The 27,833-nt window shown below is 46.4% G+C and overlaps 1 protein-coding gene across 1 annotated transcript in view; it reads left to right on the top strand.

Moving 5' to 3' along the window:
• The first annotated feature begins 11,707 nt into the window (after positions 1-11,707).
• EMILIN2 (elastin microfibril interfacer 2) overlaps positions 11,708-27,833 on the top strand; it is a 58,108-nt gene continuing 41,982 nt past the window's right edge. The window contains exons 1-2 of the mRNA XM_068993774.1: positions 11,708-11,847; positions 12,386-12,508. Of these exons, the coding sequence (XP_068849875.1) occupies positions 11,708-11,847; positions 12,386-12,508 (263 nt within the window). The remainder of the gene's footprint in view (positions 11,848-12,385; positions 12,509-27,833) is intronic.

Genomic DNA, 27,833 nt, shown 5'->3' on the forward strand with positions numbered 1-27,833 from the left:
ATGAACGAAGACTGTCAGGGTCTTGTAGGTGAAGCTGAAGTTCTCCAGGCATAGAGAAAATTCCACACAGAGAACAGTTTATGCAGAGATGATATTTGCTTGAGGGCCTCCAAACTAACTAGAAAAAAAAGGTAAAAAGACCTGCTTTCCCTCCTTAGGCAAATGAGATTTGTTTCTGCATTTCATGCTCCTGTTTTTGAAGACTAGTTTTAATGTGGATGAAATGGCTCTGGTGGATTTGTGTGTTTCTCCAGTCTGGCCTTTATCTCTGCACCTCAGCCTTTGAAGGTTCATCTGTGATAAAGCATGACATATCTGGAGGGGGTCGCAAATTGGACTGAATCATCCTCTAAACAAAATAGTTTCCATTTCCAGACTTGTTCCCTTTCAGTGTTGGAACTATTTTAAAGAAATACTTAAAACCCCACCTTTGGGAGGTTTTTCATAGTGGATCTGCCCTTCTAAAGACATAATTTATTTGTGTTTTCCTGGGAATCATTTAGGAACAGCAGTTCAAAGCTCGAAATGGATTTTCCTTTTATTTGTTATCTCTACAGTTGACAGATGCCTCTGACGAAGCTGTGCTTTGGCAGGGCTAGGTTCTTCCAGTTTTTTAACAGTACAGTGAAGAAGAACTGTAATTCTGAGGCGACTTATCAATGCCTCTGAAACCTTATTTGGCCCCTCATTACCTCATTCATTAGGGCGGGAGGCACTCCGGCCAGAGATCACATGCTTTGGCTGAGGGAGAGGGTGACTCTTATTTTGTTTTCTGACAGACAGGGCTTTGGAGTGGGGTGGAGAAGGGTTGAAAACAGTCATTTCTTGGCTACTTGGGTCCATTTACAAGTGAGAAAGAGAAACAAGATCTCTGGAGGTTGGTCTCCCCAGTTACAGTGGATGTGATGTAAGCAGAGCTGGTTAAGGACCAAGGAAAACTTAGAGGGGATAGGATGTATTCACATTGTTTATATTTGTTAAACGGTTAAAGCAAAGCATATACTTCTGTTCAAAGTTTGAGTTTTCAACTTGACTCTAAGTTAGCGTCCCCAGATTATTCCAGTTCTCACTCAAGTTTAATGCCCCTTGCCCCAATATATTATGTATGTTAATCTGATCCACTGTCTTATAAAAATTAGACACCTGTCTGCTTTCTTTCATTCATTCAACCAATGTTATTCACCAAGTATTCTGTGCCAGGCACTGTGCTAGTTATTACCAACAAAATAAAACAAATCAATAGTTTTTCTTCAACAAATGTTTAAGCCATGGTGTTGGAGGTCAGAGTTGCTGTGTCTTTTGGGAAGGAAGGGTTAATGATTGCAAGGGCTGTGAGGGGCCCTGAGTGGGGCTGGTCATGTTTTGCTTTGTGATGTGGGTGCTGGTTATGTAACTGCCTGCATTTTGTGAAAAATTCAGTGAGCTGATCACATTTTATGCATTTTTTGAAAAAACGCTATGCTTTGATAAAATGTGCATTAGAAAACCGCAATCGACAAAGATTTATGTTTTAAAAACCTTTGTGAAGTTGGAATCCCCAGTGAGAAAGTGAAGATTCTTTTAGGGTTGAAACCCATTGGAACTGAGTGCTGGTGCCTTTTCTCTAGTGTCCTTCCTATTTCTGGGATTATTCCCTGGTGGCTCACATGGTAAAGAATCCGCCTTTAATGCAGAAGACACAGGTTTGATCCCTGGGTTGGGAAGATCCCCTGGAGAAGGGAATGGCTACCTAACTCCAGTATTCTCACCTGGAGAACTCCACGGGCAGAGGAGCCTGGCAAGCTAGAGTCCGTGGTGTCACGAAGAGGCAGACACAACTGACAGACGAACACTTCCTATTTCTCCCAGGAAACCTGGCACCACACTTAGCCCCCAGACAGCACTTCAGAAAGCATAACCTCAGACTACTCAGGGAATGAACTATTTTGTTTTCATATTTTTGAAAAGCTGAAGGAAAACATGTGAGGATGTTGCAGAGAACGAAGGCAGTTTCCTCCTCGGGCCCTCAATATTCACTGAACGTGAAACTCTGGTCTCACCTTGTATTTTCCGTTAGTCATAAGACATTAGCAACTTCTCTCTGGTCACAACTTATTCACATTGTTTTAGTCTCTGTAACCAGAACGTGTTCAGAGATGTCAGTGGGTTCAGATTGTGAGCTGCTCTTGAGAAGGGCCCTCCTAGTCCACTCCATTTAAAGGAGCTGTGGCTGGAGCGCTTAAAGCAGAATGTCGCCACGGCACTGTTCTTTTTCCTTCGCTCTCAGGGATGAGTTCTAAAGTGATTACGTCTGAGAAGACAGAGCCAAGGAAAGTTCATGCAGATATCCAGCTTCATCAGCAACCAACTAAACAAAGCAAGTCTCCAGAGCCTAGTCTGCCTTCTCAATTATAATATCAACTTCAAAAAGTTACCAAAATGCATGAGGCAATAACAGAAACTTGCCCTGAGTAAAGTTAGGACTTAGGGCAGTTCACTTTGTTCCTATTTTCTGATTTTGTTATTTGGATTGATGTTTATTAGTGTTTTCTTTAGCTTTTATAAACACTTTGTTTATGCTAAACAGAGTTGTGGTTTTCAGTTCATTTTGGATCCTTAGAGTGACCATATAATTTATTGTCTAAACCCGGGCACTTTTGAAGATGAAAAGAGACACTAAAAATAATTAACAGTGTTAACTGATCCACAGCAGGAGTAACCTGGGACTGACTTGGGCAAATCAGGACATCTGGTCATCCCACCTCTCTTTTAGATGAGGAGGGGAAAGAGCTAGAGGGTTTTGTCTCTGTTTTTTGTTTTGTGTTTGCACAGGCCTATAATATACTTTTAAATAGTGACATGTCCTACACTCTTTCCTCATGTTCATTACCCCTCAATCCCAACCAGCCTCCCTACCTCACCTAACTCCTGGCTACTTTTTTATTAAGTTTAATTTTAAAAAGTGAAATATAGTTGATTTACAATGTTTTGGGTGCACAGCAAAGTGATTCAGTTATACATATATATATATAAATTAAATATATTTTTTCAGATTCAGTTCCATTATAGGTTATTACAAGATGTTGACTACAGTTCCTTGTGCTTACAGTAGGTCCTTGTTGTGTATTTATTGTATATATAAAGCAACGTATCTGTTAATCCCAAACTCCCAATTTATCCCTCCTGCACCTCCTTTCCACTTTGGTAAGCATAAGTTTGTTTTCTACATCTGTGAGTCTATTTCTGTTTTGTAAGTAAGTTCACTTGTATTATTTTTTTTAGATTCCACGTATAAGGATATGGAATGTGATGTCATATTTGTCTGTCTTTGTCTGACTTACATAGTATGATCATCTCTAGATCCATCCGTGTTCCTGCAACCTCCTGGCTACTTCTAAGGCCACATACTTAGGCCCAGCTACTCTGCCAGCTGGCACTTGCCTTTTTTGATTAAACGTATGTCACGTGCAAGGCCACATTAATTGCTCCTTCCTCTCTTACAAATCACATTCATTTCGATATAGCTGATTAAAGCAAAACAAAAACTAAAGCAACTCAAACCCATACTTCTCCGTGGTCTTTCTAAATTAATACCGCACTTTTCTGACTGTCCCAAGCTCTTATTTCTTCATCATCACCTAGTACATGGTGTGTTTACTGTGCTATGTTCTATTTACTGAACATAACTTTGTACGTGTGAACTCATTTCATACATGTGTGTTTTGCTTTCCAGCCAGTTAAGATGATAAAGAACTAAATTTCTTTTTCTCTGGCTCACATGTTGCCTGGCAGGGTTCCATATGCAGAGCTTCCTCAATATGCTTACTGATAAAACAAATTTTTTAAATTCTTTATTTGTTTTTGATTGTGCTGGGTCTTCATTGTTGCGTGTGGGCTTTCTCTAGTGGCCGCAAGCAGAGGCTACTCTGTAGTTGCTGTATGGGGGCTTCTCACTGCGGTGGCTTCTTTCGTTTAGGCTCCCAGGTTCTAGAGCACAGGCTCAGTAATTGTGGTGCACAGGCTTCATTGCCCTGAGGCATGTAGAATCTTCCCAGTCCAGGGACTGAACCCATGTCCTCTGCACTGGCAGGCGAATTCTTATTCACTGGACCTCCAGAGAAGTCCGCAACAAATTATTTGATGGCCACAAAATTCCAAGAACTTTCCTTTCCCATTCCCCAATGTAGTATTTCCTTACTGTTCCCAGACTTAAGTTGAAATACAGTCTTCATTTTTCACAGATTCTATATTTATGAAGTTGGCTCTTCACCAAGTTTATTTGTAACTCTGAAAGCAACACTTGCAGCACTTTCTGACCATTGGTGGACTTGAGCAGAGTGTCAGAAAAATTGGCTTGCCCCACTGTGCACGTTTCCAGCTGAGGTCCAGCCAGATAATGCTCTGCCTTCTTGTTTTATGTCTCATACTAAAAGTGTGAAAAGAAGTGTCCTTTTCATGGGAAATTGAATGCCATGTTTTTTGTATTTTCGTGCTTTTTGTTGGTAGTTTTGTTGTTTAAAATGGTCCCCAAGTACATGAAGTGTTGCCTTGTGTTGCTTAGCGCAAGACGGCTGTGAAATGCCTTATGGAGAAAATATGTGTGTGAGATAAGCTTTGTTTAGGCACGAGTTACACTGGTGTTGACTTTGAGATCACTGTTAATGAATCTATAATATGTATTAAACAAGGTGTGTATTGACTGGTTGACAAAAGCATTGTAACCAGAGGCTTCCTACTCCTGTATTTCCTCTACCAGCAGTTGTTCAGAATTCACAAATTCAGTGTTTTCAGTAGCTTAATAGAACATACTACACCAAATGAGAGTAGACTATATTTAAATACTTGAAACATGGTTTAGAATGGCCCAATCTAAAATACCAGAAAGAGTTAATTTGCTCATGAATACCATTCTCATGAGTGTGGACCAAGATTGTCCTAAAATGTAACAATTTATTATACAGGCCTCAAACCCATTCTGCCTGCTTTAAACATTCTGTTGATTCCAGAACAATCAACTCTCATTCCATAAATAAATGATGAACTCTACAATATAGTTTGATGTGGCTCATATATATGAAGGCATTATTGCCTAAGCTATTATAATTCTCTTGGAAACAAAATTCTAAGAGTCTATTTCTGTCATTTATTTCTTATGAAGGAAAAAATGTGTTCAAAACCACACCATCAGTGTGACAGCACCGAATTCTCAAGTGTAGTGTATGGCCCACAGTTAGCTGTAGGAAGTATTTTTATATCTAAGAAACATCTGAAAAAAATTAAAGGATATGGAATTAGTTACTAATTTCGTCTTTCTGAGGAATAAGAAGAAATTTATTATCGCATTGCCTAATGATCTGAGTTGATTTTTATAGGGTTATTAATCTTCCCAAAGATTTCATTCAATTGTCCTAAAATACATTCTTTTGCAACAAAGAGGAAGAAATCTCCTAAACAGCCAACTGAGGTATATGCTTTCTCCTGGGAAGTGGTAGAAAATTGGGCTAGAAGTCACGAGCCCCGTATCCTTTCCTGACAATCATATTTAGAGTCATTCTGAGTTGTGCACATGCACTCTTGATATATATTTCTTTATCTTTCTTATTTGGAAAGATGCAGTAGATGGTCAGCTTCCTACATCAGTGAACACAGTAAAAGCAAGGCAAAGCTCTTGGACCTGACTGCAAATTTGTTGCAATACTGAAGTGGTGAGTAACAAAAACAATTGTGAATAACTCTCCTCCATTCACCATGTGCCAGGCACTTTGCTCAGCGGTTTACACATGGTAACACAGCACATCCTCCCAACAGCCACGTGAAAAAATCCCATTTCCAGAGGACCAATCGGAGGATGGGGAGGCTTTCGATTTGTCGTCATCGTTCTGCTCAGGAAGTGAGGGTACCCAATTTTGAATACTGGGCTACGTCCATTGCATGAACTCCTAAACGTTATTCTCCCATGTGTGGCTTCAGGCAGGATTTCAACTTTTCACAGTTTTGAAGTTCTCAGGGGATAGCTTCACGTGTATTAAGGCACACACCCCTGGCCAATAAAGTGAGGTATGCTCTTGGCATCTCTCAAAGCAGATGATTAAAATAATGGCCATAATCTTTCACAGTGCTTTTGAATCAATCGATAAATAATATCAGTCTTGGGTTCTGAAGACAGAGGTTTTGAATATTTAGCTCTGTATATCTAATGGGATATTTGCAAATATATAGTTAGAAAAAAGTAAAGAGAGCAATTGTTCTTTCTTCTGTTTTAGTCTATTTGAGCAAACCTTTATTTTTTTAGTATTTCTATTTATTTGGCTCGTTGCAGCATTTGGGATCTTTAGACCTGGCACATGAGATCTAGTTCTCAGGCCAGGAATTGAACCCAGGCTCCCTGCATTGGGAACTTGGAGTCTTAGACACTGGACCACCAGAGAAGTCCTGAGCAAAATCTTTGACAAGGTAGGACGTAGCTCTTGTTGGTAAATTTTGAAGTCTGGGGCTCACTGACTTCATTCAGATGGTGCCTTGTCAAATGGTGGTGGTTGTTCAGTCACTAAGTTGTGTCTGACTCTTTGCAAACCCCATGGACAGCGGCACACCAGGCTGCCCTGTCCTCCACTGTCTCCTGGAGTCTGCTCAAACTCATGCCCATTGAGGCGGTGATGCTATCTAACCACCTCATCCTTTGCTGCCCTCTTCTCCTTTCTGTCGAATGGAGTTCACAAAATTGTATCAACTAAACCATGCTATTCCAAAACAGAGACCAAGTTAAGTGGTGCAGCCAGTTAATTTTTCTTGGAAACATTTCAGTCTCTCCTTCTCTACCAAACTGCATTTTTTAAAAAAACAAGCAAACAGAAAAAGATGAAGGGCATTTTATCACTAACTTAAGAATGTGCAAGACATTTTCTTTGGTGTGTTATGTCAGAAATGCTTTGCAATCAAAGTTTATTCAAGATATCTAATCTTCAGGGACTTTCTTTTTATCATCATTAGTAAATAGCACACAAAAAATTAAGACACTGAAAATAAACAGCGAGAAATCAGGGGAGAAATTTGAGTTCTAGAAAACAAAGATGAGGAACGAGTAGGTTGGGACACCCAGGCTAAGTCATATGACTCAACCACATCCTAGATGGCAATCAACTCATCTCGATCAATTGTTTTGTGCCTAGATGACTGATGGTGGGGTGGGGGCCACGAACCCTCCTGCTGCCTCAATAATGATTGCCCACTATCCTCCTCCAGGCAGCTGCAGGGGGAGTCTGGGTGTGCTAGGGATGCTCCCAAGTCCACAGCCTGGTGAGCTCTTCTTTTACCATGAGCAGTAGTGAAGGGATGGGTTTTATGACATAGCTCTACTTTGCATTTTTGCTTTAGTTAATGAGACTGAGTCCTTCTAAAACCAAGCTCTCGTGCTAAGTTTATGATTATCCTCTCTATCCACAACCTCATTCCCTTTCTGGTCCAACCCCTGTTTTCCCCAGGATTGAGGCATATCAAGAAAAGTGGGGCTTGAAACCTAGCAGGATCCTGTGATGCCTCCCCAGGTACAAAAGTCCCTCTGTGTTCCCCGTTTCTTCTTTGTATAGAAAAAGGCTTCAGTCTTCTTCTTGCCTGAGTTCCAAGAGCAGACTTGAGCAGTTACTAATTAGAGAAGTGAGGGAATGCAGAAACAAAGGCAAAGCCATCAAGTGAGAAAAGTAGTGATAGCTTAGACAATGGTTGAGTGATAAAGTGAGTCCAAAGTTCCTCCTCAAGGGATGTACACAAGGCATCTTTGAGTTGTTCTGTAGAAACTAAGACCCCCATACACACACCCAGGTGGAGGATGCTGACCATAAGCACGTAGACCCCAGTCTGGTTGGAACCAGAAGATTGACATTCCTGATGCATCACCCTGTTATGTCACCCCCAACCAACCAGAAGAAACTCCACGAACTGAGCACACATCCTATAACTCTCATCCCAAACGTTGCTTTTAAAACCCTTGCCTGAGAGCCAAAGAGGAGTTCAGGTCTTTTGAGCATGAGCTGCCTATTCTCATTGCTTGACCCTGCACTAAATGCAGTATACTTTCGTGGCTCAGATGGTAAAGAATCTGCCTGCAATGCAGGAGACCCAGGTTTAATCCCTGGCTCAGGAAGATCCCCTGGAGAAAGGAAATGGCAACCCATTCCAGTCCTCTTGCCTGGAGAATTCCATGGACAGAGGAGCCTGGCGGGCTACAGTCCATGGGGTTGCAAAAGAGTCAGATATGACTGAACAACTAACACTTTTCTTCACCACAACCCAGTATCAGTAGATTGGCTTTGCCGCTCCTTGGGTGAGCAGACTCAAGTTTGGTTCAGTAAGTCGCTGACACAATCAAGAATATAAATCACTATGGGGCACTTTTGTTTTGAAAGCAGAAGAAATTACTTCAGCTTGTGATAGGAAACTGACAGTTTTCCAGTGCTTATTTGAGGAAGTTGGCGGCTTAGGAAGAATTCACACTTGCAGCATTCTGCTAATCATGTCCACTTTACTGCTCATGGCTGGGACCAAGTGATCTGCCCACTTAGACCATTTCTTTCTTTCTTCTCTCTCTCTCTCTTTCTTTCTCTGTGTGGGGTCTTAGTTGAGGCACAGGGGATCTTCAATCTTTGTCGCATGTGAGCTCTTAGTTACAGCGTGCTGGATCTAGTCCCCTGACCAGAGATCGAACCAGGGCCCCCTGGGAGTGTGGAGTCTTAGCTACTGGGCCACCAGGGAAGCCCCTAGACTGTTTTCTATTCTTTTAAAAAAATATTTATTTATTTGGCTTCATCGGGTCTTAGTTGCAGCACCAACTAAATGCATCATGTGGGATATTTCTTTGTGGACACAGGTTCTCTAGTTACGGTCCACTGGCTTAATTGCTCCTCACCATGTGGGATCTTAGTTCCCTGACCAGGGATCAAACCGGTGTCCCCTGCATTGCAAGGCACATTCTTAACCACTGGACCAGCAGGGAAGTCCCAGAACTGTTTCTTGAGGTGCTTCAGCTCTCTATCCCCAGGAAGCCTCCTCTGCCTTGCTTCTTCTGGAAGGCTCTATTTCCTGAGTCTGAAGGGTCCCTTCCACTGACTGGAGACAGAAAGGGAAAAGGATCTTTTGGGATCTTGGCCTCAAGCTTTCTTTCTTCCCAGAGCAGCCCCACACTGGGTGCCTGTAAGGATGTGTCTAGGAAGACACGTGCGACACATATTGTCTCACTTATCTGATGCACATCAGAAACATCACATCTTTCATTGCACAGGAAGGGCTGAACGTTCTGTTAACACAGAGCCCACATCTATCTTGGCTTACCCGTGACTCCTCATGATTTTTGCATGGGGCCTTGCAATGTAACAGATGGTCAGAATAACATTTATTTACTATAAGTGCCATTTGTAACTGATTAAATATAGTGTAGTGGTCACCTCAATGAGAAGTTGGTCCTCCGACTTTTGTGCTAGAAGACAGCTTCCTGGCATAACTTTGATTCAATGAAACAGTTGGATGGGATGATCAGTCTGACTCATTGCCAAGCTTAAGAATTCTGGGTATTGAACAGAAGTTGTGGTTTGATAGCTGTCAGATGTAGACATATACAAATTGTGTGTTTCCTCCATTTCCCCGTCTTCTGTCCCTCTCTTTTATTTTTGTGTGGTGCTTCGTCCCTGTGACACTTTATGGACAAAAATGGTGTGAGGATGGGAAAGAGAGAAGCCCCACAGAAATTAGAGATTGAGTTACGCAAGGCAGCCTTTCATCCCTTTCTGTTATTTTCCCCTCAGGGTGGCTCTTTTGAAGCCTTGGATGATAACAGTTCATTATTTTCATGATATTCCATTTACAGAGTTCATGAACAGACTATGTCCTTACACGGTATATTTTTCTGCTTGGCTCTTGTAAAGTTTCTACTTAGGGAGTTTTCTTTCTCCTATTTGCAAATCAAAAGGCCCAATAATACCATCAAAGCATGTAAGAAATAAAATGGACCCACTGGCTTCACTTAGTTCCCATAAGGAACAAAGTTTTATGATTTCCATCACAGTTCATGGCCAATTCTTCTGCGAAGTTGCTTCCTTCCAAAAGAAATTTGTAGAGATCACGTGCAAGAGTGCATGCTCAGTTACTCAGTCATGTCCAACTCTTTTTTGACCCTGTGAACTGTAGCCTGCCAGGCTCCTCTGTCCTTGAGATTCTCCAGGCAAGAGTACTGGAGTGGATTGCCATAACCTCCTCCAGGAGACCTTCCTGACCTGGGGATCAATGTGGGGGTCTGCCTGCCTCTCCTGCATTGCAGGAGGATTGTTTACCAACCAAGTCACCTGGGAAGCCCTGGTAGCCATTGGTGTAACTCAGAAATAGAAATAAAATGGAATATTATACAGCGACTAAATTGTATATGTCCTGGGTGTTCGTTGGAAAGAATGACGCTGAAGCTGAAACTCCAATACTTCGGTCACCTCATGCGAAGAGTTGACTCATTGGAAAAGACTCTGATGCTGGGAGGGACGGGGGGCAGGAGGAGAAGGGGACGACAGAGGATGAGATGGATGGATGGCATCACCGACTCAACGGACATGAGTTTGGGTAAATTCCAGGAGTTGGTGATGGACCGGGAGGCCTGGAGTGCTGCGATTCATGGGGTCGCAAAGAGTCGGACACGACTGAGCAACTGAACTGAACTGAAATTGTATATGTAAAGAAATATTTAAGACCTATGGAAATGTTCATTATACAATCTTTTATTTAAAAAAAAAAACAGGAAACTGCAAAAAAAAAAGGCAGAAAATATGCAAGCACGTGAAAGAAAATGTCTAGCAGTGTCTGAACTGTTTTGAAGAAAAGGTGATTATTGTGGAGTAAATGTCTTTAATAATAATTTTTTAAAGTTCAGAATGGGACCTCAGAACCAGAGGCTGTGGGACTGGGACTACCTTTTGGAAATTCGTGGAGTACATTAGAGTCTGGTACTGTGCTTCAAGAAACTGCTCGGCAGTGGTGGGGCTGTCTTTCCTCATCCCCGGCTGCCTGGCACGTTGACTTGGAAACTGTTTAATGGATGCGTAAGAAAAAGAGGACCCGCGTTCATTCCCCCTAAACTCGTCGAAGTTCAAGTGCGGAGGAATAGCCGCGTCTTGCCAGAGTAGGAAATCTGAGTCGAGTCGAACGAAGGACTGATAAAGACGTCCCTCGTTAGCCCTGGGAAGCCGGCACCGGGCACGACGTGAACCCCGTCGGACTCGCCGACGGCGGCCCTTCCCGAGGGGCCGGCCGCGCCCGCTGGAAGGTGGGAGGCGGAGTCGCCCGGCTTCTGGGAAGAGACCAAAGGAATGAGTAATTGGAAATTCTGTAACAGAGACCCTTCTCCCAAACCCTATAGACCTTTCACCCCAAACCCCCTGCCGGGAAGCAAGAGGACGGGAGACAGACGCGGCGGAGGGAGAGTCACGTTCCGGAGAGGGAAGTGAAATAAAGAGGGCGGCACCCGGGGGGACCTGTGCGTCATTGAGGGACCGAGGAGAAGCGCGGGCGCACGGGGTGGAAAGGAGAAGTGGGAGCGAGAAGCCGGAGGGGGCGGCCGCGCAGCGCGGGTAAGGGCGCCGCGCAGCGCCCGAGCCTCCTGCCTTCTCCGGCCGCGCCCCGGCCGCCCGCAGCCTCCCGGCTCTAGTCCGACCCGCGCTCCGGATCCGGCCGGCGGAGCGCGCCCGCTGCGCGCAGAATGTGGCCGCCGACATGGCCCCGGCCCCGGCCTCGCGCGCCCTGGCGCTGGGCGCTGGCACTGCTGGCCCTGGGCGGCGCGGGGCTGTGCCACGCCAGCCCGCAACCTGGGTACCCCGCACGGCCCAGCGCCAGAAACAAGTAAGTGCATGGCCTCTCCTCGCCCCCAGGACGGCCGAGAGCCGTGGGCTCCCACCCACCCCTCCCCGGTCTTCCGCAGGACCCCACGCTGCCCGGCAAAGGCGAGGAGCTGCAGCCGGGGTCCTCCCTCGGGCTGCCGGGGCGGCGCCTCCTCCGCGGTGGAGCGCGCTCCACAGCCGGAGCTGGGCGTCCCGGGCGGCCTCGCCCGCGCCCCCAGCGGTGCCGCGTCCCGGACCGTGAGGCGCAGGGAGAGCCCCGCAGGGCAGGGCGATCAGGAAACTCCCCGGGAATGACTGGGGCCCCTGGGACGTGGGGAGGAGGGCCCTTCTCGTCTTTTGTCGGATTAAGGTGCCTGCTCTCCAAAGGTGCACCCGCGCGCCCTCCACATGTCGGCTGGTTCCCCTCCCGCCTCCGTGGGGACCACGGGCTCCCTGACCCTCGCTCGGTCGGTCGCCCTGAAGGCTCGTTCCCTCTCTCCCCCGCCTCATTGTTCTCCGGGTTTATGCCGTGCCCTCTCCCCGACTCTCCTTCACCCCAGGAACTGGTGCGCTTACATCGTGAACAAGAACGTGAGCTGCTCGGTGCTCGAGGGAAGCGAGACTTTTATCCAAGCTCAGTACAACTGTGGCTGGAACCAGAAGCCCTGTCCGTCTGCACTCACGTAAGTCGTGGAGTGGAGGGGCGGGCGGGGCGCGCCGGGCCCGGGTGGGGGCAGGGGTGGGGTCGGATCTCTGGGCTCCAGCGGCTCAGAAAATCTCTTCGAGCGGATGAAAACTCAGCCGCTGAAAAGTCTGAGCGCCGAGCAGGGTACCAGGCTCTCCGGGGTATTCGAGGCTGGAGTGAGCGTCCGGGACGCGCCTGCCTTGCGGTCAATCGCAAGGCAGAGGAGGGGACGAACAAAGCCCCCCACCCCCATTCTCTCTCCCTCTCTTTTTCTTTCAATTTTATTACTAACATAAGGCAGCTGGACCTAATTAGATCCATATTGTGTGTTCTGGGGCACGGAGAAGATTCCAAAATGTATACTGCTAAAAACTCTTATGAGTAGGATTAGCTGAGAGGTTTGTTCTAGCCAGTGTTCTAAATCAGGCGTTTTGTCCAAATGTCCCCATAAAACTGACCTCTTCCAGGTGTTGTGTATCTCTAAACCGAAGTCCCCAGTAACAGCCCGCTTGAAAGTGTGCGGTTGTTGTTTTTTCAAGTTAGATTTGGGAGATTCCGCTAAGTGGTTGTCGGGAGAGAATGGTCCTTAAAGAGGAGGGGAAGGATTAATCTTTTTGCTCATAAAGATTTCACTGTCTTAAAAAAACAACAAGGAGGAAGCGAAGCAGCAGAGGACAGATTTTGTTACATACATCAGCCTCATTCAGTTGTCATCCGGCTAGTCTTTGTGTTTTTGTGTAAGTCAGATATCAGAGGGTGAGCTGATGTGAATAAATGGCTGTAGCCAACGCATGGGATGGTTGAAATTAATTGTTTTCTGCTAAGAATAAGTTGTTTGTCTTAGAGCACAGTTGTCTTTACAGCAGAGTAGCCAGTAGGCGGATCTGTCTCTGGCAGAGCGAAGGGACAGACTGGAACTTGTGCTGCAGGAAACCTTATTCCAGAAGGCAATGGGGGTGGGGATTGGGGGGGGGGTGCTTCAGGCTGTAGTTGGGATCATCCCAGGTGGGCTGTGGCGAGGACTGAAGAAACAAGGAAGGGGTGCGTGCGTGCCAGGTCACTTCAGTCGTGTCCAACTCTGTGCCACTCCATGGGCTGTATGTAGCCCTGCAGACTCCTCTGTCCGTGGCGTTCTCCAGGCAAGAATACTGGAGTGGGTCACCATGCCCTCCTCCAGGGAATCTTCCCCACCCAGGGATCGAACCAGGGAAAGGATAAGTCCTATTAAAAGCAAAAAAAACCACCACCCCCATCAAAACAAAAAAAACTTAGACTCCCCACTGCTGTACACAGAGCATTGGTTTGACATTGAATTGCTGGCTGTCATGCTGAGTTGGGTAGCCCGTCAGAGGGGCACAGTGTTCTCCTAATGCCTGTGTCTCTGGTTGCACAGGGCGTGGAACACAGCACTTTGCAGGTGTTTCTGATAAGCCCAGGAGCCCTAGTTGCTGCTCGCAATTCACAGGTGTTGTCAGTTCTTCATGATTTGATCCTTAGGACTTGAGACCCGTGGAAGTGAAGGTTCTTGGGAAACTCAGCCTGGAGTTATGGAGAGGGGGCTTTCTGGGTGGCATGGGATAGGCGGGCCTGGAGGCCCATGACAGGCTCGAGTGGGGAGTGCGGTTTAGCCACTGGTGACTGTCGAGCATCATGGGAGAAGCAGGTAGGAGGCATGCGGACTTGACAGAGTCAGAGCAGAGCTGAGCTGTTGGGGGCGGCGGAGAGAATGGAGGGAGGAGGAGAGAGAGAAAAGCCAAGACTTTGGAGGAGGAAGTGCCATCTTAGAGAACTGGGGAGGAGAAGCCCAGGAGGTGGAGGGGTCCAGAAAGGCCAGGGCTCTGGGGCAGCAGGAGGAGGGGGATAGGCCTTCTGCTAATGCAGAAGGAGACAGTTCCAGGCCGGGGGCTAGGCCTTGTAACTTGTGTGAGATACAGGGTGTAATCCTGAGGAAACCCCTTTACCCAAGAGTCTAAAGTGTTTCAAGGGTTTTTTTGGGGAAAGGGAATTGGTAGTAGCCAAGCAGGTGAAGCCTGGTGGCTCTCAGACTGTAAAGAATCCGCTTGCAATGCAGGAGACCAGGGTTCAAGCCCTGGGTCTGGAAGATCCCCTGGAGGAGGGCATGGCTACCCACCCTTCTTGGCTGGAGAATCCCTGTGGACAGAGGAGCCTGGTGGGCTACAGTCCATGGAGTCCTCACGAAGAGTCGGACATGACTAAGCGACTGAACACTTCCACACTTTAAAGCAGATGAAGAGCTACTTGGAAGACTTAGCAGGTTTTAGGACAGAAGTGAAAAAGCCGAAGGGAGAGACTGAATTTGCCCTGAGACTGAGGGAAATCAGAGGGAGCCAAGCGTTCGGTGGGGAAGTAAGTCCTGCAATAGGAGAACTTCTGAGCTGGACGCTCAGCTGCCGCGGGCTCTGGGGACTTGGCACGCGTGGGCTTCCAGAAGGTTTAGCCGATGCTCAGTTTGCATATACAGAGACTTTGGTTCCAGATTGTGAATTTGGGCGTCGTTCGTGTGAAACTGGAAGTGGAGAGGGTTTTGTCTGATACACGCGCGTTGGAAGTAAGCACTTTCCTGATGCTGTAAAGAACCTTGTGTCAGGCGCCGTGTCAGGGCTGTTTAGTCCGTACATTAGTTTACTGCCCGCCACGGTCCTTCAAAATGAATACTGTTGTCCCCATTTTTATCAGTGAAGACTTGAGGCAAGAAGTCCCTGACCTTCCTGTGGTCCCATGACACGGTAGTGGCAGGGCTGCCAGGAGACCTGGCCTTTGTGGACAGGCCTCTGTCCCTGTAGCATGAGAGAGAGTGCGAATGTCCTCAGTGGCTTCCCTGGCAGCTCAGTGGTTAAGAACCTGCCTACCAATGCAGGAGATGCGGGTTCAATCCCTGGACTGGGAAGATGCCCTGGAGAAGGAAATGGCAACCCACTCCAGTATTCTTGCCTGGAAAATTCCATGGACAGAGGAGCCTGGTGGGCTGCAGTCTATGGGGTTGCAAAAGAGTCAGACACAGCTTAGTGACTAAACAAAAGCAAAACAAAACAACAACAAAAAATCACTTTAGTACTTGTAGAGTATTCAACTACTAAGAGGATCCCCACCTTCTTTCACGGGAGGCAATTCCCACATAAAAGTGAGTGAGCATTGTTGGTCCACGTACGAGCTTGTGCATGTGTGTTCATGCCTGTGTGTTTCACTCTCTTTCCTGGGCATCATTTGCAAGGAGGCCATGGACTCCATCATTTTTCACACTGTCTACCATGCTGTGCGGTTTGGCTCTTATTTTATGAAAACACTGGCCAGTTTGCTTCCTTCGTTTGGTTTGTTAGGCTGGTTGTTGAAAAGATGCTAGTTAGGGAGGCCAGACTGGTGGGGCTTGAGACTGGTGGAAAACCACCCCTGTCCCCCTGGTCTCAGCGACCACCCTGAGACTTGTCACTGGGGATGGAGTTCAAAGTGTGCTTCCAGAAAAACCTTTCAAAGCTCATGTCCTAATACTTGGGAGGTGGTGATACCATTCTTGTGTACAGAGAATGGTTAATTACTATGAAGACTTCTCTGTCACTAGGAATTTGAAATCAGGGCTGGCTCTCTGTGGGTCTGTGTCTCTGGTACACTCAGTGTGAGGAGGGGTCCGGGTCTCCAAGGCACAAGACCGTGTTCACAGACACTGCTCTGTCTTCCCTAAGCTAATTCTTGAGAGTGGCTGATCTGACCCAAGGAGGAGATAAGAGAAGTTATCTGATGCCGATTATCCAGTGAGGAGGGAAGGGCAGCTGCTGCAGACTCTAAAGCAGCATAAAAGCTGGGCGGTGGCGATTGATCGTTTGCTCTGAAGATGAGTCTGAGGACCATTCCCTGCTCTGAGATCATTGTTCAACGTTACACGTTCATGTTAAGAAAGGCATAAATCTTCTAAAATTTCATCGTATTGCAGAGTTTTCTGATTCACTGTAAAAACCCTTAGCAGTTCAGCCTGTTTGGTAGATGGTCACTGTTGCACACGCATATACACCTCCGCACTTAGGATGGTCCCAGCAGATCCGCACCTGAGTCTGGGGTCTCTATAGGACACCTCAGCATGGAGAGAGTCTGTCTGGTCCTGGACTGGTTTGAGGGACTTGCTTTGGGAGACATAGGAATGTGGGAGACTTGGAATTCTTTCTGCAGGGTGGGGACCGGGCAGGTTGACGGCCTTGGCAGGCTTGATACAGTGGCCAGGGCTGATTTCACGAGACACTCTTCTTGGAGTGCATTCTTGTAAGGGGATGAGTCCTTTAATGTTCATTATCTTCCATCTGTACTGCAATCCCTGGACGTTATCCCCCTTTTACAGGAGGGCATGTAGTCAGGAAGTAGTGGAGCCTGGGAACAAGTCCAGCTCTGTTATTTCTAAGCCTTAGGCTCTTCCCATCCCACATCCACACAGCCCCTTGCTGTCTAAACCCACACTCAGTGATGAGCACCCCAAGGGTGTGTGTGGTGTGTGTGTGTGTGTGAGTGTGCCTCCATGTGTGATGGTATGACCCTGGCAGCCCCATTATGATGGGAGAGGACAGTGAGGGTCTGAGCTCGCGCAGAGCCCCACCCCCCACAACACGGGTTGGCCATGCTGTGTGTACTGCTGGTGGAAAACACACTGTCTTTCTTCTCCTGGCTGGACTGGGCATTGTTCCTTTCATGCATCATTCATGCCTCATGGCAGCGATTCTAGAGAGTTCCATCACCTCCCACTCAGCTGGGCTAAGCTGAGTGCTGTTAGTATTTGAGGCGTTTGGGAGTGTCCCATGTGCAGAGAAACTGCCTTGCTGGTGAGGACAGGGGGGACCCCAAACGTAAGGCAGGGTTTTTCCTCTCTATTCACTGCCGTCTGACACTGCAAACTGACGGGTTTATCAGCATCTGCCCAGCCCAGCCCCTACCCACTCCTTGGGTGTGTAGAATTTTGGTGAAATTTTTCCTATTAGCTCTTTTTTTTAAAAAAAAAAAGAAAAGAAAAGAAAAACACTCAGCGGTTGGGACAGGGAGCTGGGCGGGGCCAACTCTAGGAGCCTGCACTGCTGTGATAACACAGATGCAAAATTTTCGAATTTCCCCCAGGTGTGAGTGTTGGTGCTGAGTTTCCAGAACTCCTCTAATCCTTAGATTCTAGAGGGAGCAGATGGTCATTCATTTGGAAGAAAAGTTTTCTATTAGGGAGCAATCTCAGCCAGGAAAAGCTTAAAAAGAAAAAAAAAAAAAAGGACTTGAGATTGAGGGAAAAAAAATGAGGGCTTACGTCTTCTAGAGCCAATTCTACGTTTCTCAAATCTCCAGGAACAGAATTCCTTTCAAGTCAAACTGTGCCTTTTGTGTAGATAGCTCTGGGGGAATATTTCTTCTTTCTGGGGTTTGTTTGTTTGTTTCCAAGATTTCTTGATTTTTGGCTGTGCTGGGTCTTTGTTGCTGCACATGGGCTTTCTCTGGTTGCGGTGCGAGAGCTTCTCATTGCGGTGGCTTTTCTTTTTGCGGAGCACAGACCCTGGAGCGTGGGCTCAGTGGCTGTGGTGCACAGGCTTAGTTGCCCCTTGGCATGTGGGACACTGGGCCAAGGATCGAACCCATGTGCAGTGCATTGCATTGCAAGGGAGATTCTTATCCCCTGGATCACCTGGGAAGTCCCTTCATTCAGTTTTTTAACCAATGTTTTGAGGTCTGTTGGCTGTGACAAGCCCTGCTCCTTGGTACGAGGAGGGACCTTGTTATCATGAGGGACCCCAAGTCCAAACCCAGGAGCACCCGCACAGAGGCACCCAGAGCTGTGCCTGGTCCCTGCTGCGTCCCCCTCTTCCGGGCCCCATCCTCAGCAGCCTCTGGTGCTTCCCCAGGTGCGTCAGACCTTTTCTAGCTGCCTCGCTCTTTTCCTTCATTTCTAGTAGATACGATGCTATGTTTGAAGAGCCCTTTGGTGTTCCCAGGAGAAGGCAATGGCAACCCACTTCAGTACTCTTACCTGGAAAATCCCATGGGCGGAAGAGCCTGGTAGGCTGCAGTCCATGGGGTCTCGAAGAGTTGGACACGACTAAGCGACTTCAATTTCACTTTTCACTTTCACTTTTCACTTTCACGCATTGGAGAAGGAAATGGCAACCCACTCCAGTGTTCTTGCCTGGAGAATCCCAGGGATGGGGGAGCCTGGTGGGCTGACGTCTATGGGGTCGCACAGAGTCGGACATGACTGAAGCGACTTAGCAGCAGCAGCAGTTGGTGTTCCCAAAACATTTTCACATTCATAATTTTATTTTATTCTCATCGCAAGCTCAGCCAGGAGATCGAGCAGGGAAGAGACTGGGGTCTTGGAAGAAGAACTTTGTATTTATTGGCTACACTTTCCACCTTTTTTATCTTGGAGAAAAATGAATAGAATACACACAGAGGTTGTGGCTTTAAGGAAAACAGTTAGCTTTTTGTGAAGCTTCATTTAATTCCCGTTAATTAGTCTTCCTCCACGGATCTGTGATTCCACCAACACTTGGTCAATGAATTAGAATTCTGATGAAGCCAGAAAAGGGGAGACACGGCAGGGTGGGGTGGGGACAGGTCAGCGGGCCCCTCACGTAGTCCCTCAAGGCTGGCTGGGTGTGGCCGACACTTCTGGGAGAGGAGATAGAAGATGCAACTTCTGGCCTCTGCTCTACCACCGCCAAGCTGTGTGACTTCAGGCTGGTCACTCAACCTCTCTGAGACGCGCTTCCTCAGCACTACAGGGGAGGTGACGGCTGTGAGGCACAGTCACCAGCAATGTCTAACAGACACAGCTTGTTCTCCCTGTTTGGAATTGTCGCCTCCTCTTTAAAGGCTCTGAATTCCCTAACAAGTTAGAGAAAGGCTGAGATGCTAAAGAATGAAATGAAGACATACAATGACCTAAGATGACAAGAAAATGAGACAGTTTAAATCAATTTGTAAATGTGAAGTTAAACCCAGAGGTTGCTTTGGAAGCAGAGCAGTCATGGAGTTTTTTTTGGAAAAAGCACAGGAGAGATTACGGTCAATTTAAAATAGGTGCTTTGGGCTTCCCTGGGGGTCCAGGGGTACGAGTTTGATCCCTAGTCAGGGGACTAAGATCCCATGCGGTGTGGCCAAAAGTTTTAAAAAATAAAAATAAGTGCTCTGGTTGCTGTGGACGTTGGTTCCTAGCTCTGCAAGTGTTTGGGTGCCCGTGGCGGGTTCACAGAGAGGAGTCAGCTGAGTGTTCCAGGTTGCCTTCGCTGAGCTCCAGTCGTGTTTCGTCCAGCCAGGAACACGCGGTTTTAATGCTCTGCTCTGAGAAAAAAAAAAAAAATCCTCTTCTTCATGTTGGGAATATTAAGATGTTACTCGTGTTTACTGTTAGTGAATGACGAGGCAGGTACCGTGCATGACAGTGAGCTGCTGTTTTACATACTGTTTTCAAAAACCAAAACCTGACAGGCTGCCAGTGTTCAGATGACTTCCAGACTGTCACCCAAATGTTCTGATTTATTGTTGGCTACAGGACTGTTTCACTGCCCAGAATTAACTGTTTCCATGCTTGATGAAGCCGTTTTCTGGGCTCAAAAACAACAATGACCCACTTGATAAAATGACACAAGCTTGACTCTGCCTGATGAATGATTTTCCTGGGAGGATCTGGAGAGGAACAGAGTGGTTTTCAATATGCTGGCAGTTCACGTGGGAGGAGAAATAACGCAATTATTAAAACGAAGCTCACCAACAAGTTTTCTTCCTTCCTTCCTGTATTAAAGTGGTGATGGGTGCTGGAAAAAAAGGGAGGTTTCCAACTAACCAAATTCCTGGTTCGAAAATGCTGGAGAAGCAAACTGCTATGGGTGTGTCAAGATCCAGCTGCTCTTTTCTTTTTTTTCACCCCACATAAAAAAAATATTAGGAGATTATGGGATACGCCTAAAAATTATTCTTTGCAGCATCAACCTTTCAGGACAGTATGCTTTCCTGAGGATTTAATTAAAAGAAATTTGAGATGCGTATTTAGATGAAGTCTTCTCAAGCTGATCATTTTGATGAAAGGGAATTGGCTGTGAGACGTCTCAACTTTTCCCTGACTTCTCCCATCTTCTCCCACTTTTGTGATTGTCTGTGTGGGCCTCATTAGGTTATCTTTGCTGAGATTTGTTCGCAGCTCATTATGAAGTGCCAGAGAATTCCCTCCTGCTTCCAGCTGTTCGCCTGCGTTTGCCCAGCACGGATGCTGTTAAAGGATCATGATATAAGGGCCTAGATTTTTTTCTCCCTAAACCGTGGTGGTGATAATGCCACTTGTTTTCTGCTAACTGAAGCTTTTCCACATATCTTGAAAGTGGAGCCTGAAAGCTGTGGTAGAGATTGCAACAGAACCCAGGGTTGGGGCCGGTTTCACAATCCAGCCTTTCGCGAGGGATCGTTTCACCAGTAAAGTGGTTCCCTGGCTCTAGGCAGTTTCAGCCTTAAGAGCTCTGACACTCAGGGGGCGGGGGCATGTGGCGGGGGAGTGAGGGGAATGAGGGCCTTGGGCAGGGAGGGAGGCATCACAAGCCCCTCTGGATGTATTGAATATTCCAGAAGCTGCTGTCCTGATGGTGCTCAGGCCTGACATATACACCAGGTGGCCCACCCCAGAGATGCCCCAGCTGTCATCTGCTGGAGCAGCAGTGTTCCAGGACCACAGCCCAGGGTCAGGGCCTGGCCCCATTGTGATAAACCATGGGCCCGTTCCCATCCCCACACATTGCATCATCTTCTGGCCACTCTCAAGGTATCTGGGAGTCGTTTGGTTGCATCGTGGCAAAAAAGCAACTAGTGAGATGAAACGCAGATTCCTTGCTCACTGGCGGAGCAGGAGGGAGGGAAGGCAGAAACACCATTCACCGCTCATGTCCGGAACCAAATTGCAAGGCGGCCGCTGAGCCCTCCTTGGCAGAGTCCACGCTGGGAAAGAACAGTCCCAGTGAGGAGTCACTCTGTCATATTTTTTAAACGCTCATTTACGTCTTTGACATTTTGTGTTATTTTACACAAAATGGCAATTTGAAGATAAAAAAGAAAATTCTATTTTGAAAAATTTTGTTTTCCTTAATCATTGGTCCATGGCACCTGATGCAAAGAGCTGACTCACTGGAAAAGACCTTGATGCTGGGAAAGATTGAGGGTTAAAGGAGAAGAGGGCAGCAGAGAATGAGATGTTTAGATAGCATCATTAACTCAATGGACATGAATTTGAGCAAACTCTGGGAGATGGTGGAGGACAGAGGAGCCTGGCGTGCTGCAGTCCATGGGGTTCAAAAACAGACATGACCAGCTTTCAAAAGTACAAGAATAGATATTAGGGCTGAGTTCCCAGTAGAAATAAAGCAATTGGTTGTGTGTTTGAAAAGTAATCTGATACATTAAAAACAACAAAACTTTAGTTAAATCCTCATTTTGAAACTCTGAAAAAGACTTAATAATGCTGATTTTGGCTTTTTCTTAACTGAGATTTGTAATTGGATAGTCAAGACTGACAATTTACTTTGAAATGCTGATGAGATTTAAAATACTCAAGTGCATAAATATATATTATATATAAAGTTTATATAGTACATAAAATATATGTATATATTATATATGTATGCTGTATGCAGAGCACACAAACAGCTCTACTGAGGTGAAATTTACATAAACTGTACATATGTAAAGTTGTATGATTTAACATGTATATATGCCTGTGAAACCAACATCACAATTAGGATATTGAACGCCTCCATCACCCCCAAGAGTGACCTCACACCCCTTGTAATCCCTCCCTCCAGTTCCCCCCTGCCCAACCCCCGCCGCACTCCCTCCCCAGGCAACTGCTGATGGGTTTGTATTCTCTAGAGATTTATGTCAAGCGTCATATGATCTGTACTCATGCATTAGGTGTTTTCATTCAGCTTGGTAACTTTAAGGCACGTCTGTGTAATGCCCTGGATCCCTGGTCAATTACTTTTTATTGCCAAGTAGTATTCCTTTGCGTGTGTCCACCACCATTTGTGTCTGGTGTTTGGAAGCTGAGGACTCATGGTAAAATACAGTGTGGAAACTCATTTATACTGATAGTAAGGGTACTACTCTGATTTTCCCGAAGACCAATTGAGACAGTAAATACGTCACAGATGTCAAACACAGGATAAAATGTAATGGGGTAAAGAAACACAGGGCCCTTTTCGCCCCGGGGAGATGTTGGATTGAGGCTGCCTAATTAGCATACACCATTTCGAACTGGCATGAAGCTCAGTAGGGTTAAGTAGACTTATTATTTGAAGACTCTTAGTTCCTTGATTTCATTAAACAAATATTTTTGTGCCTGGCTTCCGTCTGGCCCAGGTCTAGGCCCCATGGGGACACAGCAAGGAACCCGACTTCTCTCTAGCTCTCCAGAAGTTCACGGCCAATAGGTGATGTGAGACATAAACAGAAGTATTTATGAAGCAAAAGGTAGGCGTGAGGGCTGCAATAAGAGAGGCATAAACAGCGGAGGATGTTCAGCAGCGGAGGAAATTGTTTCCAGCCGGGAGGAATCCGTGAGCTTGTTTGCAGGTGGTGACGTTCTAGCAGGGCTTTGAAGGAAGGTTCCAGCTAAAAAATAGATGCAGACGTGAGAGGACACCAGCCCAGCCCAGAGAGGACGTTAGCAGGGGCGGGGAGAAGGAGAGAGGGGAGGAGTAAGCCATGGGGCCAGGGGGAGGTCTGTTCCTGGCCTGGCCCCTTGGCGTATAGATGGTCATCGAATCCCTGGGTGTCTGTCCCGATGCGTCCTGTGTATGAGGACATCAGTCATCCTGGATTAGGGCCCACCCACTCTGATGCCCTCATGTTAACTTGCTCCCCTCTGTAAACCCCTGAATGCATAGTAAATGGCTTCAGTCATGTCCAGCTCTTTTGTGGCCCTGTGGACTGTAGCCTGCCAGGCTCCTCTGTCCATGGGGTTCTCCAGGCAAGAATGCTGGAGTGGGTTGCCATGCCCTCCTCTAGGGGATCTTCCTGACCAGGGATCAAACCTGCATCTCTTAGGGTTTCCTGCATTGGCAGGAGGGTTCCTTACCACTAGTGGCACTTGGGAAGCCCCTCACCTACAAATAAAGTCACATTCCAAGGTCCTGGGATTCAAACTCTGACATATATTTGGGGTGACAGAGAATTCAAGCTGTAACCCAGGGTTGGGAGTGTGGGTTCTATCATTTAGGCAAAGGGGCACCATGGAGAATTTTAGGTCAAGGACACCAACAAAGCTTCCAAATGTTAATCTGGCAATTTGTGCAAAATGGGTTGAAGAAAGGAGAGGATGGGTGGGGAACAGCGAGAGGGGCTCTGTTGGGAGCCAGGCCAGGTTCCCTGGTGGAGGTGAAGCAAGTGTGGTGGGAAAAGTGGGTCTGGCTGTTAAGGGATGAGCAGTGACCAAGATGGAATGGCCAGGAGGCCTCTTCTCCGTGCTTTGGGGTGAAGAGCTGTCTCTGAGCATGTTAGTCCGTTGTCGATGGTAGGGATTAAAAAGCACCGTACCAGAGCACCAGATTTGAGCTCCCCGCGTCATACAGCAAATTTCCATTGGCTATCTAATTTTACACAGAGGGGTGGGATGGAGTGGGAGGGAGTTTCAAGAGGGAGGAGACATACATATACCTGTGGCTGATTCACAAGGACGCTACTCCTTGGAAGAAAAGTTATGATCAACCTAGATAGCATATTCAAAAGCAGAGACATTACTTTGCCAACTAAGGTCCGTCTAGTCAAGGCTATGGTTTTTCCTGTGGTCATGTATGGATGTGAGAGTTGGACTGTGAAGAAGGCTGAGCGCCGAAGAATTGATGGTTTTGAACTGTGGTGTTGGAGAAGACTCTTGAGAGTCCCTTGGACTGCAGGGAGATCCAACCAGTCCATTCTGAAGGAGATCAACCCTGGGATTTCTTTAGAAGGAATGATGCTGAAGCTGAAACTCCAGTACTCTGGCCACCTCATGCGAAGAGTTGACTCATTGGAAAAGACTCTGATGCTGGGAAGGATTGGGGGCAGAAGGAGAAAGGGACGACCGAGGATGAGATGGCTGGATGGCATCAAGGACTTGATGGACAGGAGTCTGAGTGAACTCTGGGAGATGGTGATGAACAGGGAGGCCTGGTGTGCTGCGATTCATGGGGTCATAAAGAGTCAGACACGACTGAGCGACTGAACTGAACTGAACTGACTGTGGCTGATTCATGTTGATATATGACAGAAACCAACACAATATTGTAAAGCAACTATCATCCAATTCAAAATGAATTAATTTAACAACAACAAAAAAGGACCATAACTTGTGTTGTTGTTTAGTCGCTCAGTTTTGTCCAACTCTTTACAACCCTATGGACTACAGCAAAGCAGTCTTCCCTTTCCTTCACTATCTTCCAGAGTTTGCTCAAAACTCATGTACATTGAGTCAATGATGCCATCCAACCATCTCATCCTCTGTCACCCCCTTCTTTTGCCTTCAGTCTTTACCAGCATCGGGGTCTTTTCCAGTGAGTTGGCTCTTCACCTGAGGTGGCCAAAGTAATGGAGCTTCAGGATCAGTCCTTCCAATGAATATTCAGGGTTGATGTCTTTTAGGATTGACTGGTTTGCTCTCCTTGCAGTTCAAGGGACTCTCCAGAGTCTTCTCCAACACCACAGTTCAAAAGTATCAATTCTTCAGCACTCAGCCTTCTTCATGGTCCAGCTCTCACATCCGTACAAGACTACTAGAAAAATCATAGCTTTGATCTTGTGAGAAAAGGTGAATTTTTTTATGCAGTGTCTTTTAGAGTTTGTGGCAGAATTTGCCTTTATTCACAGAAGGATCAGTACCTCATTATTCATCACCTTTGATCAGGAATCAACTGTAATCTTTCATGTGGGCAGTTGGGTCTATTATTATAGAAGCAGCCCAGAGGGTTAGTCTTACTACAAATTTTTACCTTATGGTAAATACAATAAAATAACTGTATATGTCTTGTCTGATATGACTGGTCTCTGCTGAGATGCCCTAGAACAGAGCCTGTTGCTCTGGGTCATAGACATCTGTAGGCTCCCAGTAAGTATGATTGTTCCATAGTAGATACTCAGGGAAAGCCATCATGTGGTCCTGGTGGGCACCCAGAGGATGTTTGCTGAATGAATGGATGAAAGAGAAAGCATGTGAATTGTTTTATTTATTTCTTTTATTAAGACTATATATTTTTGGAGCAGTTTAAGGTTTACAGCAAAACTGAGGGGACAGTAAGGAGATTGCGCATGTTCCCCCGCCGCCCACATATACCCAGCTTCCACCAATATCAGCTTCCCCCCGCCAGAGCAGAGTGTCTCTTACAGTTGATGAACCTGCACTGGCGCATGACAGTCATCCAAAGCCCATGGTTTGCATCAGGCTTCATTCTCAGGGAGAGAAAGTTTTTAGCTTGTTTTTCCTCCCATTGTGAAGACTCATATGTGCTGAGTTTGGTTTTCATGTTTCAGGCACGGAGACCATAAGTTTGAGCAACTGGCCATGGCTTGTGTTTTTAAAATGGAAATCGTGGCATGCACAGACTTTGAAATGATTGTTACAGATGAGTGAAAATGCAGTGGCTTGCAGCTAAAATGAAGGGTTGTGATAGGATAGATTCCCGTTAAATCAACCAAAGTAACAATGTGTGTTGTCATTTAGATTCCTGAGCTGGTCATCTCAGCGTGAGCTTTAAAAGCTTTTTACCAAGGTGTAAGCCTCTGTTGTCTGTCTGTGTGAAGTATGATGGAGCTTTGATTTGGGGAGGCTTCGTGTTGTCGTTTAGTCACGTATTCGTGTCTTACTCTTATGGACTGTAGCCCGCCAGGCTCCTGTGTCCATGGAATTCTCCAGGCAAGAATACTGGAGTGGGTTGGTGTTCCCTTCTCCAGGGAATCTTCCCAACTTAGGAATCGAACCTGCGTGTCCTGCATTGCAGGTGGGTTCTTTATTACTGAGCAACCGGGATGGCCCAGAGTTCATGTACACAGCTCTAAGGAATGCCTTGGTGTAATTGCGAGGATACAGTAATCAGAGATAAGAGTGCGTTTTGAGAAAGTTAAATACTGAAAATATAGGGAATTATTTTAAAGATTATTCTTGTGACAGAAATTCCTTGAAAATAGCCTGCTGATGTATTTTATTTGCGATAAAGTAAATTGCAGTGACGTCTTGGGTGGTGGGCCAGCCTAGCGCCTGGCTTATTATGAGGATGAGAATTACTACTCAGACCATAGATCTTAGTTGTTTTATATTAAACAAAATAATGCAATCTATGTTATTTTTCTTAAATGAGTTTTAAAGCGTTGGACAGCAAGCTGCAGCCCCTCTTCACCACCTCAGAGTCTGTATATTTGTCTCCCTCTCCCCTCAATTTACAAGAACCGTGATGCCCCAAAGCGTTTCTCCAGGTTGCTACACCCTATCATGCTACAGCCCCTGCATACTTGGGTTCTGGGCTGGTTTTCTCAGAAAAACATCACCCCTCAAATTCCTTAAGAAAGGACTTCTCTGGTGGGGCAGTGAATAAGAATCCGTCTGCCAGCGCAGAAGAGATGGGTTCAATCCCTGGTCCGGGAAGATTCCACGTGCTGCAGAGCCATCAAGCCCGTGCGCCACAACTGCTGAGCCTGTACTCCAGAGCCCGTGCTCCTCAACAAGGGAAGTCACTGCAGTGAGACGCCCGTGCTCCACAACTGGAGAGTAGCCCCTGCTCGCCACAACTAGAGAAAGCCTGTGCAAAGGAACTAAGACCCAGTGCAGCCAAAAATAAATTAATTTTTTTTATTTCCTCAAGAAAAAAATCAAGTTCCACAAGCCAGCATGAGCACGAGGATTCAGTGAAGACTGTAGCAACACAAGCAGCTTGGCAGACATGGCAGATGTTTCCAACCTTAAAATCCACTGGCCACTCTAAGTCTCCTTGGAGTAAAATTCCTCCTCACTTTTTTCTCCTCCATGACCTCTATCACCCCTTTCTATTTAAAAGCAAATAAGCGAAATTCTTCTTTCCTTACCCCTGGCCCTCTGCTTGTCTGCACCTTCAGGCTGGAGGCGGGCTGGCTGTGGCACCATCTTCCAAAGCAGAGTTCTGCTCCTTCTAAGCAGAGGGCAGTTGACTGTGAATGTCTTGACCTCGTTTGTCTTAAGTGTGGATTTGAAAATCATAAAGTAGCACTGGTGTCACCTGGACAGTGTGAGAAATATGAAACTAGGTTGTAACGCTTGGTTCTTCTCCCCCACAGTGTGGTCATAAATTAGAAAAGAAACACAACCCATG

This window comes from Capricornis sumatraensis, chromosome 21, assembly GCF_032405125.1.
Source record: "Capricornis sumatraensis isolate serow.1 chromosome 21, serow.2, whole genome shotgun sequence".
Taxonomy (NCBI): domain Eukaryota; kingdom Metazoa; phylum Chordata; class Mammalia; order Artiodactyla; family Bovidae; genus Capricornis; species Capricornis sumatraensis.